Genomic DNA, 11,156 nt, shown 5'->3' with positions numbered 1-11,156 from the left:
TTTTTTTTTTTTTTTTTTTTTTCTCTACTTGTAAAATATTATGTCTGGTGGACAGCTAATAATGTTTCTCACAAAGAACACACCACCATGAACACCTCCACCAGCTGTGTGTAATTATGTTTTGGGTCTATATAATTTACACTTTTGTGACATTATTTCTTAAGTGTTGGGGAAAATGTATAATTATTGCAAGTGTTCTACAAATAAAAATCTAAAGAGCTGTTTGTGTACCTATTTAGCTCCATTGAATCTGTAATTCATATAACTATATTTTGCTGTAATTTTAGATTGCAGTCTTTTGAAGGGTAGGCTGTGTTTGCTTCAGTTATCGATTTTTAAGTTTTTCATATTGCATATTTGTGAAGTCTACCCCTCGCCATTCAATTCTGGTTCTCTCCAACATATGTAAACGCTGGAAATTCATTAAAGGTCTGTTTATGTGTTTAGGGTTATAGTCCTTTGCCGTTTCTAACCGGTTTACTACTTTGGTTTTCCAGTATTACCCTCCTTCTAACAGCTCTGTCAATTCCTTGTTCATGTAAAAAAACAAAAACATTTTCATACCATTATGCTGTCTCCAGTATCTTTCAGGAGATAGTGTGTTGCATGGAGATGGAGTGAAGCCTAAATGTAGGTTCAGAGCTGTGGCATACTGGTTTCACTGGGTTTTATTTAAGGACAAACCCTCAGTTTTCAGAACTGCATTTAAAAAGAGGAAAATGTTCTCCTTGTCACCATTAAATGTTATTTTATTTTCATCGTGAGAAATAAATCCTTATAAAATGCATTGAGGTATGTGTTTTTAATATCACAAAATTAGAAATTAGTAAAATAAAATAAAAATGTATCCTCTTATATCCACTGGATAGCCAGCAACCCGGTGCAACACGTTTACAACTAATAACTAATAAAATTCCACCGGTAAAATGTTTACCAATATAGACATGTTAGACATCGTTGGAAAGCTTAGATTCTCCACAATACAACCACCTAGATGATTTTATGGACACAGTGAGTGCAAAAGCACAATTAACACAGATATAGCAGCATGTCAAAATGTAAACATGACAAAGCAGCTACAACTACCGGTACATACATTTGATAATATGTATGTGTCAGGATTTGGTTGTGGTTTGAGGACCCAAATGCAGAGGCAGGGAGGCAGAGGTGAGTTTCTTGATGATTTAATGAACTGTTAACAGACAACAAAGGCAGGAATCGAAAAATCCAAAAAGTCAAACATGTAAAAAGTCAAACAAACCAGAAACCATAGAGACATCAGGGGGGAAAAAAACAATCTCGATGAGGAAGACTCAGAGAGATGGAGATTGAGGAAGTTAGATGAGGAACCAGCACTGAGGAACTGCACAAAGTGTGTATTTATGGGAGACTAAGCAAAGAGAGGACTAACGAGCAGATTGGGAGCAGGTGTGAACAGAGCAGACAGGAAAGGAGCTAGTGAAAAAGGAGAACACAAGAGGGCAGGAGAGGACAACAAAACAAAAACCTGAAAACAACCAGAAAACACAACAAAATAAGAATTAAAACACTAAAACTAGAAAACATGGAGCAAAGTAAAACTGAATATTCAAAAGAAAAATATAACAGAACCAAGACTGTGACAGTATGTAGTTTTATAAATCCAATCTTCCATTGTTTGTACTCCATTTGTCCATAAGGGTCCACAGATTAAAAGTAATCCAGCATATTCGTAATAAAAATATTCCATGATGAGAAAATCGCCCATAACATCTGGTTGTTGACATCAGAAAAGTTAGCTGGTCATAGCTAATGCTTAGCATCTAATATTTACTTCCTAATACTTATTTTCTCAATTGTTAGCCCAAAATGTTTGGTATGGTTCTTTACAACGTCTTCTTATCTACAAGACAAAAGTGTCTATATCTTTTTATGACGCTATTTGAGGCAGATATAGTCCCAGAAATCTCACTTCTGGTCACTTCCTGTCAGGCAGTGACGAACTGATTAGTGCGATATTATGCCTCATAGAGTCCTGCTGTTATTGGTTAAGACCACGTGGGCCTTTGTGCTTTGTAGCCAATGAAAAAAGGTTTCAAACAAGCCTACAAATGGCGAGGTTTTAACAGGCAGATCCGTTTTACCAGCTTTCTTAAGTGTTGAACACACAGCTGCGGATGGATCAATGCACACAGCTCCAAGCTGAGTAATTACAACAGTCCTATTTTTTTGGACCGTTTGGATGCTTATTTTGTTTAATTACAATGCTTAAGGCTGAAAAATAAAATAAAATACAGCTCAGAAAAGGCACTGGGGCTTATTTTAGCTTGAGAAGCTAAAATATAGATTTTTTTATGTTATTTTAGGAGTAGAAATTTTACATTTTGTTATATACACTGATTCTGAAAAGAAGTGGAAAATACTTCATAAATGTTTTGTGACCATCAAAATGCTTCAGTGTTATTCTATGGGTCAAATAGTAAAGATAAGCATAGTAAAAGCATTTGGCACATTTGGAGAGGTTTGGAGATGCTGATGACACCAAAAGGTCAAAGCCCCACAGCTCTGGAACTGTTGTAGCTAGAGGTCTGAAATGTTCTGCATTTGTGGTTTGCATGATGTAAAAAAAATGTAATACAATTAGACCTAACTTTTCTCAAGCATGTCTTTAGCTTTAGCTTGTTAGCTTTCAAATAATGTATTGCACATGTAATTTTGGCTTACAGCTCCTAAATTATTTGCTTTTCCATTTGGGTATGCAAAATAGGCAAGAATTTCCCAAAATGAGGTGGCTGTTAAACACAATGTCATTTTCCATTGTAGGAAGCCTTAGGTGATGTGGTTTACTGCGGGCTTCCTGAGGTCGGCCAAAGACTTGAACAAATGGGTAAGATCCAGGGATATATTGCACATGTAGTAAGAGTTTATAGTCGTGTGATAAGCTTTATCTTTGTGAATTTGTGTTGCAGATGAGTTTGGTGCCTTGGAAAGTGTAAAGGCTGCCAGTGAGCTGTACTCACCGTTAACAGGGGAAGTGACAGCAATCAATACGGAGCTAGCCGAGAACCCAGGACTTGTCAATAAGTCCTGCTATGCAGACGGTTAGTCTCAATGCTCATTCTGTTATCATTCCTGTAATGTTCTGTAATCATTCCTGAAAAGAAATGTATTTTTTATTTTTTTCCCCAGGATGGCTGATCAAGATGACCATTGAAAAGCCTGAAGAACTTGAAAAGCTCATGGACCAACCTGCTTATGATAAATTTATTAAATCACTGGAAGAATAATAATAATAAAAAAATCTCACTAAGATGACTTGCTATATAACTGCAGTCAAGAATTAGCAGATAGATTTAACTGGAATTCTTTGTGGTATTTTTTTCTTTCTTTTATGAACACTTGAAAGTGTGCTTTATAATTTTAAATACCCTGTAACATTTTCCATGTTAAAGGTACATTTTTTTTTTACATCACCAGTAAATCTGAAGGGCTCTTGTGCATAGAATCTGTCAGTATTTTTGCTCTATTTTTAATAGCAGGCAAATGTGTTAAAACACTAGAACGTTATGTTTATAATTCATTGAATAAAACATTTGGAAGTTTGTGAGTATCACTTCATGTGCCATAAATCTCTTGCATTTCCCCTCACATTACATCTTTATAATCATAACAATAATCATCTTTATTTCATTTTTATTATGTTTCACACAGATATACTCACATCAGATCAAAGCTGTACGGGTGCTGACAGGGCATACAGCCTGTCTCTGCTTATTATAGTTCTTCACACCTTGACCTTTCCCCTTGGTTAAAGATAGGCTGAGATTGCTTAAACAAGTTTAGCAATGATTAATCTGTGATTCTGAAACCATTGACCAAAGCTGCACTTGGTACTTTTTGTTAGAACTTTTAATAATTGTGCTTAGAAAAAAAAAATAAAAAAGTTTCACGATTTTAGACCCTATGATAAAAGAACAGCAGATCTCTTTAGGTTTCTAGATATCGTTTATTAACATATTATAAACTTGATTGCTCTGTAGCTGTCAAAACAGCCTTTACCAACAGAGTAAAGACCCTCAGACCCCCCTCACTAAAACTAAAAGAGTACACCACCACCCTAGTTCTAAAGTCCTTACTCTTAGTCTACAAAACACAGGTTGGCTTAGCACTAAAATACATTACAGACCTGTTGTTAGTGTATCACCCACTCTGTTTCATTGATGTTCATATTCTTGTATCCACAATAACCCTGCTTAAAAATAATACAGATTATTTTTACTATACATTATCTGGAAAATGAGAAAATGTTTTCCCAAGGACATTATAGAGCTTTTCTTTTTTAATATAAAGCTTTTAGTTACATTGGCTATCCCGAGCTATCTCTATAGTTGTGCTACTATAGGCTTAGACAGTTGGAGGACATAGGGACAACTTTTCATTATTTTGCTTTATTCTATCTTTATTCTCCCATTCTGCTGTTTTTTTTTTATTCAATCCCTAATTTTATGTTCTCTCTGCCTTTCCTTGTCATAGCAATTTCCTCCAGTATGTTTGGTTTTGGCTGTGACATCATCATGTAAAGAGGCATTAGCTAGGCTGCTGTCATCAGCAACTTATTATTGATCAAAAAGTTGGACTTGTTTTCAGTGCCTAGTCTTGTTTCTCGCCTTGTCAGCTTTTGCTGTGACTATCAGGGTCAGGTTTACCAAAAGGTGATAGAGGCAGTCTCCTGGGGCGCCATCTGCTGGACATGATGCAAACTTGCAATTGTAATATTCTCAGGGTACTCATCTTTTGAGTAATTTTTTTTTTTTTTTGGGCTGTTGCCTTTCAACGTTTTGTCTAACCCTGGGTATTTGAGTGTGGCTTTCAAAAGTACAGCTTTTTGTTGCTTTTGCTTTTGCATCCAACATATTTTCATGCAATCTTAAGTTGTTGGTTGTTATAATATTGTTCTATCCTTCCAACATACATGTTTTCTTCAGGTTATTACTTTTATATATATATATTTTTGTGAACATTTAAAATGTTTACAAAGAACCAATCCCTTCTTGGGCACTGACGAATCTAGAGCCGGCCCTAAACAGAATTCCACAAAAATGTAGAAGTCATTTTTACCCCCTATTTAGCTACCTCCGTGTATCATTAACCCTGCACATGCTTGAGGAAATGGGTCATTATATTCTAAAATTTTCAGATCAGTTGTATAAAACAGTCAAAGAATATGTCTTAAAAAACAAACTTGACAAAATAATCCTCCCAAGTTTCCCTCAACTCAGATTGGTCAACTGATGCAGCAATCGACCCACTTCATGACTGCAGGATAATTGGTTTTGGTTGTGAAAAGGAGTAATTTTTTATGGAAAAATTATTATCTATGGAAATTATACAGGATGTGACAGCTACATCATTTTTATTTAAAATTAGAGATATTAAATTTAATTATTTTTTAAATTAAAATTTTGAGGATATGAGATGGCAGAAAGGAGTTGTGCTGTGGTGACTGTTGAAGCCACAAGAGTTAGAACATACTGTACGACGATTGAACCTCTGTTTTTTATGGCTAAATAAGAAATATAAAGCTAAAATACCTGTTTTATTGATTGACAGACATTCAGTGAGACAGAAATTGGTTTCAGTGAAATTTTTCAAAGTCAGGTGCTCAAGATTTTGTCAACTATTTTGCTGCTATTGTTGCTGAATACTAAATATCGTTTTATTTAGACCTCTGAAAAAGGCAACCACCTCCCCTGATGCAGTCTAGATAGCTGTAGTGGATGTAAAGTTCACTAAGGAAAACGATTTAGCCACACTTAGTTTTTGTTCAGATACTTTTAAAGAATGCCAAGGCTTCTTAGGTTTGGTTGAGACAATGTCTGGCCTATTTCTCTCACTGATTCCATGTTTGCAGGCTGTTGCTTATTTTCCATAATGAAATACCTAAATAATTCACTCTGTTTTGGACAGCCTGGGATCTTTAATGTGGTAATTTGTTTCTGTCAGGAATCAAGACAGAAACATGGGCTACACATTACACCAAAGGATTTCTGAACAGTTCTGAAAATAAGATTTAAAAAAAAATAATTCTAAAGTTTAGCTTCTCAACTGTTGAGGCTAAACAGAGGTTAAGATTTTTATCTTTTTTTTTATCTTTCAGATAACAAAGAGAGATGAATAAGAAAATCTTTTAGTTTGAATATTGAATTAAAAAAAGATTGATAGTGTATAAAAGAAACTTAAGACCTTATTTATCTTTGTTGAAATTGACTACTTTAAATTAACATTATTGATGACAACACTCCAGTCTGGTAGAATGTGATAAATGCACCTTAAGTTGGTTACCATCTACCAAAAAAATAAATAAAATAAAAATAATAATAATAATAATAATAATAATAATAATAATAATAATAATAATAATAAAAAGAAGAAGACTACTTTAAATTGATTAAAATTAAAGACCACTATTTGATTTGCTATGAGTCTTGTAAGGAGGATAAGAACTGATGTCCCCCTTTCATGTGTTTTGATAGAGAAACATATATGTTTTCTTTTTTAAAGCAATACAGGGAATTGTAACTCATTCATGAACTGAATTTGTTAAAACAGAATAAGGCTCAGGGCACGATGCGAAAATAAAATCAGAATTGAAATAACACAGGTTTTGACAGAAGAAATGTAAAGTAAAATACATGTTAAGAAATGTATTTCAGTATGTGTAGTAAATTTAAGTATCTTTTAGTGGTGATGTGGTGAACGCTCTTGAATGCATCTACTCTTTGATGACCCATCTGATCTGCCATTGGCTGGTTTTACCTTATGTCATCACGCACCGCCTTTCAACTTCCTTTTTCCCTTCGGCCATTTTCCTCCCTCATAGGTACGAAAATTTATTCTGTCAGTTTTTCATACAATCTATCCTAATCCTGTTTTCTGAAAGAGAGTCTGACAAATCTGTTTACCGATTGAAATAGTGCGGATTTCGACCTTTAAGTTGATATAGGTATTGACATGACTTTGTGCCTAGATGAGTCAAAAACAATGTGTTTAGCTCAACCAATGGGTCCATCGGTAGCCGTTAGCATTGCCTATGTAATTCCTCTGTTATATTTTAAATGTAACATTTGAGGTTAACATAAGGTAAACGATACGTTAAACGTGAAAACGGTATATCGCGTGGACAAGCGAACTCTTAAGATAAATGTAACATTGCTTTGCTGGACCTGGTTTAAATGCTATCTCTTTAGCACTTAGCCTCGTACAGCATGCCGGTGTGAATTTGTGCTGATCTCCGTGTGTTGCAGGGAACTAGCCAACCATGGCCCCCAGCCGGAATGGAATGATCCTGAACCCTCATTTCCACAAAGATTGGCAGAAACGAGTCCGTACCTGGTTCAACCAGCCTGCCAGGAAGGTCCGCAGGTGAGTCAGAAAGGGACACATGTGAACGGAGCATCCAAAGATGTGCTAATATGTAGGAAAATATTTGCGGCAGAGCAAGGCTTGTCTGCAATTCGAGTTTCACAGCTCCTGATTTATTAGGTTATTCATTTATTTGCTAACTGGAAGCAGGTTTTTAATTGGACAGTGGTTGTGGAGAGAATTCCAGATGTGGAATATCTGCTGTGGAAATGAATATTTAAGCTCATCATAGTAGAACAGTCCCCTACTAAAACATCTGTTTTGTTTGAACTATAATCCAGCCATTTTGTTCCCACACGTATGTTTCCTCATCTGCTGAATGTGCAAATTCTACATTAAACTTAAACAGATTAAGATGCACTTGTATTTTTACCTAATTGAGACATGAGCTGTTATGGGTTCACATGATCCTGTTGTATTATTGGCTGCTGTCCTGACTAATGATGACCATCAAATAACTTCCGAGTATTTGTATTAGAAATACTTAGGTTAAAATGTGCAATATTAACACTTACAAATCTTATTGTTTCCTAGTTATGAGTTATTCTTGTATCATCTTCCTATCTGTGCTGACTTTAGTTGACCTATCATAGGCTATTGTATTATTGTTTTGGTCTTAATCTGGTTCTGATCTGAGCTACATTACCCAAATGTATGCATGTACAATATACTGAGTACTTAAACCTTTAAAAGGACCAATGATTTTCAAACATTCGAAATTGGCTTTTTAAAATTACTTTCACAATTTTGTTGGTAGTGCAGAATCAGGCCATACAGGGAAAAGCAGAGAAAACATGTAGTGTTGGTCTCTATTTGTTAAGCTAGCAATAATTACATTTTATCATGAACCTGTCTTAAGCGTTTGTCAAGTGCTGGAGGGACTGAGTGTGGTTGATGGCAATTTTTTTTAAAATAATAAAAATAACCCTCTCTCCTTGTTCAACTTAATTGTCAAATAGTAGTTTACAGATTTGCAGCCTTTCCTTTGCCTTAACTAAATAGTTGAAGACTTTAAATATGGCTTGACCTCAAATAGTGCAAACTTGTAGTTGCAGATCCCTAAAATGTTCTCAGTCTGTCATCCCTGATATGGATATTTGGATAAAATACAAAGGTTTTTGATTTATTACTATAATGGAATGTGCTTTTCATTCCCAGGCGAAAGGCTCGCCAGGCCAAAGCCCGTCGCATCGCTCCTCGTCCTGTTGCTGGACCACTGAGACCACAGGTTAGATGTCCTACGATCAGATATCACACCAAGGTCCGTGCCGGTCGTGGGTTCACCCTGGAGGAGCTCAAGGTAACGCTTTAAAAACTATTTAGACTGCCATCTTTATGTGTTTACTGTACCGTGCAATATTCTTTAGAAGCTCAGAACCTGCCTACAACACAGCTCTAATTTTATTAGCTGCATGACCAGTCGACAGCTCTATATCCAAGTGGAACTTTGTTCTGAAGTTATGAAAGTAAAATTCCTTGTTTTAAAGTGTTAGTGTGTTTAAAAATTGGAAGAAAGGGGAGCTGTCTGAGGTTATTTGGAAACGAGCCTTGTAAACTGGAAAATTTTTTGGATATCTTCCATTCCTGCCCTTTTTTAACAGACAATAAAAAGCATTTTAGGGAATGGAGTTATCAATTTGTTTTAGATATAAGCTGGTGTTTTTTTTAGCCCTGCCCCTTCTGGTTCATAGCCCTGTATGGGTTAAATGTTGATCTGCTAAAGCACTCATTAAGATGATTCCTGCTCAACAAAGCTCATTATCAGCCATCAATGGAAAACAAAGTGTGCTGCAGCAGGGAAACATTTTAAAAATGCCAGTTGGGATGCGTTCTGGACCACAGTTACAAACACTGATGTAAAAAATCCAAATTGTCAGTTTTGCTTGGGCAGGTTAAAATTTGTTTGTATACTGGGAAGATATCCTGATACCATCTAATCTACATCAAAAGTATTCCTCTGTTTCTGTTAAAGTTGCTGTGACAAAATATACCACATTTCTCCCATGTAGTTCATCCGCTGGAGGAATTCTCAGTCTTTCAACCATGTGCATAGGATGATATATTTAACTTGAAACACCTGTTTTACACACAAATTTTTGACTAGTGATCATGATCGATGCATTAATCGGTCATGATGGGGAAGTGGCGGCCTAGTGGTTAAGCCATTCCGCTTGGAATCAAAAGGTTCTGAGTTCAAACCCCACTCCCACAGACAGCAGAGACCCTTAACCCCACATAGCTTCTGCGGCGCCCCACGATGGCAGCCCACTGCTCCCCAAGGGGATGGGTTAAATGCAGACTTCCATTTGTTGCTCTGTACTTGTCACAGTGTAATGACTATAAAAGCTGGAAAAAGGCTAAAAAAAAAAGTAAAATGGTGCTGTTGCAGTCAGGTGATGACACATCTCCGGAATCTCTGTATTTTCTTGATGAAAATCTTGAACCCCTATCTGATGACTGCTGTTGCTCTAAGTGAATTGGTTTTGGTCTGAGCATTGGTAGAAGGGCTTACTCGAGATGTTTAATCAGTTTGCTCTTTTTAAAGGCTGCTGGAATCCACAAAAAGACAGCCCGCACCATTGGCATCGCTGTCGACCCCCGACGCCGTAACAGATCCACAGAGTCTCTCCAGGCCAACGTGCAGCGCCTGAAGGAGTACCGCTCCAAGCTCATCCTGTTCCCCAGAAAGGCATCTGCACCCAAGAAGGGAGACAGCTCTGTAAGTGTTTTTATTTGTTGCCACCTAGTTGCTTTGGTCAGGGCACTGTTATGTATCCTCTCCTCATAACTGGGTTCTAATGTTCTAAAAATTATACTACTGTGATTTAAATGTTAAAAATGGGCTTTATAACGTGAACCCATCAGTTGGTTTCCCCTTATCATTATTTAACTGTATTGATGATTTCTTTTCAGGAGGAGGAACTGAAGATGGCCACTCAGCTCTCTGGTCCAGTTATGCCCATCAAAATGGTAAGGCCCAATTGTGTATTATTATGTATATTGTGTGTATTATTTCTAGCTGGAAAAGAATCTTAAGTCATAGACGGTGTCACTTTAAAATGTTTTCTCCTAATAACTGGATGGCTGTTATGCCAGCTTTAGCATGCAGCAGTCTAATGATGACAAATCTCCGGAATCTCTGTACCCCTTTGATGAAACATTTGAACCCTATATCTGAGGACTGCCCTTTAGGTTCAGTTGGATGCTGATCCTATACAATAAATTAAATTACTCATATCCCCCCCCCCCTTTTTTTGTTTTTCTTTTTTTTTTTATTCAGGTCTACAAGAAAGAGAAGGCCCGTGTTATCTCTGAGGATGAGAAGAAATTCAAGGCTTTTGCCAGCCTGCGTATGGCCCGAGCCAACGCTCGTCTTTTTGGCATTCGTGCCAAGAGGGCCAAAGAGGCAGCCGAGCAGGATGTGGAGAAGAAAAAGTGAAGATAGTAACTATGGAACTTTGCAAAATAAAGTCTTTAAAAAGAGAGATGCGAGATTTTTGTGTTTATTTTAACATGGGAACCCTTTGCATGCTGTTGGTTAAGTCGGACGTGAGGACACGGATATATAAAGCCCCTAAAGCACATAGTCGTTTTGATCATAACAAAATAGCTTTAAGAATAAAATTTTATTAACATATTTCTACATCTTGTTGAACAGGATGATTTTTAAAAATAAGTACTTTTCAATTAAAGCATTTTGACTACCAGGTGTGAAATGAGACTACCCTATGGATCAGCAGTGAATCTGTTGAAAT

At 36.5% G+C, this 11,156-nt stretch overlaps 2 protein-coding genes across 3 annotated transcripts in view; both read left to right on the top strand.

Annotated features, from left to right (window-relative positions):
- gcsh (glycine cleavage system protein H (aminomethyl carrier)) overlaps positions 1-3,581 on the top strand; it is a 4,693-nt gene extending 1,112 nt beyond the window's left edge. Inside the window, exons 2-5 of the mRNA XM_015383435.1 lie at positions 2,033-2,037; positions 2,803-2,866; positions 2,949-3,080; positions 3,169-3,581. Of these exons, the coding sequence (XP_015238921.1) occupies positions 2,033-2,037; positions 2,803-2,866; positions 2,949-3,080; positions 3,169-3,266 (299 nt within the window). The 3' untranslated portion in view covers positions 3,267-3,581. The remainder of the gene's footprint in view (positions 1-2,032; positions 2,038-2,802; positions 2,867-2,948; positions 3,081-3,168) is intronic.
- A 3,219-nt stretch (positions 3,582-6,800) lies between these two features.
- On the top strand, positions 6,801-10,886 carry rpl13 (ribosomal protein L13). 2 transcript variants are annotated; one of them, XM_015383431.1, is made up of 6 exons: positions 6,801-6,859; positions 7,284-7,401; positions 8,560-8,701; positions 9,947-10,120; positions 10,315-10,371; positions 10,682-10,886. In XM_015383431.1, exons 2-6 carry the CDS (start codon positions 7,298-7,300, stop codon positions 10,838-10,840), a joined length of 636 nt encoding a protein of 211 aa, XP_015238917.1. In that variant the 5' UTR covers positions 6,801-6,859; positions 7,284-7,297; the 3' UTR covers positions 10,841-10,886. The 2 variants fall into 2 exon arrangements, with proteins under 2 accessions (XP_015238917.1, XP_015238918.1); XM_015383432.1 differs by lacking the exon at positions 6,801-6,859 and adding an exon at positions 6,958-6,982.
- The last annotated feature ends 270 nt before the right edge of the window (positions 10,887-11,156 follow it).

The sequence above is a fragment of the Cyprinodon variegatus genome, unplaced genomic scaffold (assembly GCF_000732505.1).
Source record: "Cyprinodon variegatus isolate N-32 unplaced genomic scaffold, C_variegatus-1.0 Scaffold285, whole genome shotgun sequence".
Taxonomy (NCBI): domain Eukaryota; kingdom Metazoa; phylum Chordata; class Actinopteri; order Cyprinodontiformes; family Cyprinodontidae; genus Cyprinodon; species Cyprinodon variegatus.
This window is presented reverse-complemented; position numbering and strand designations above follow the sequence as displayed.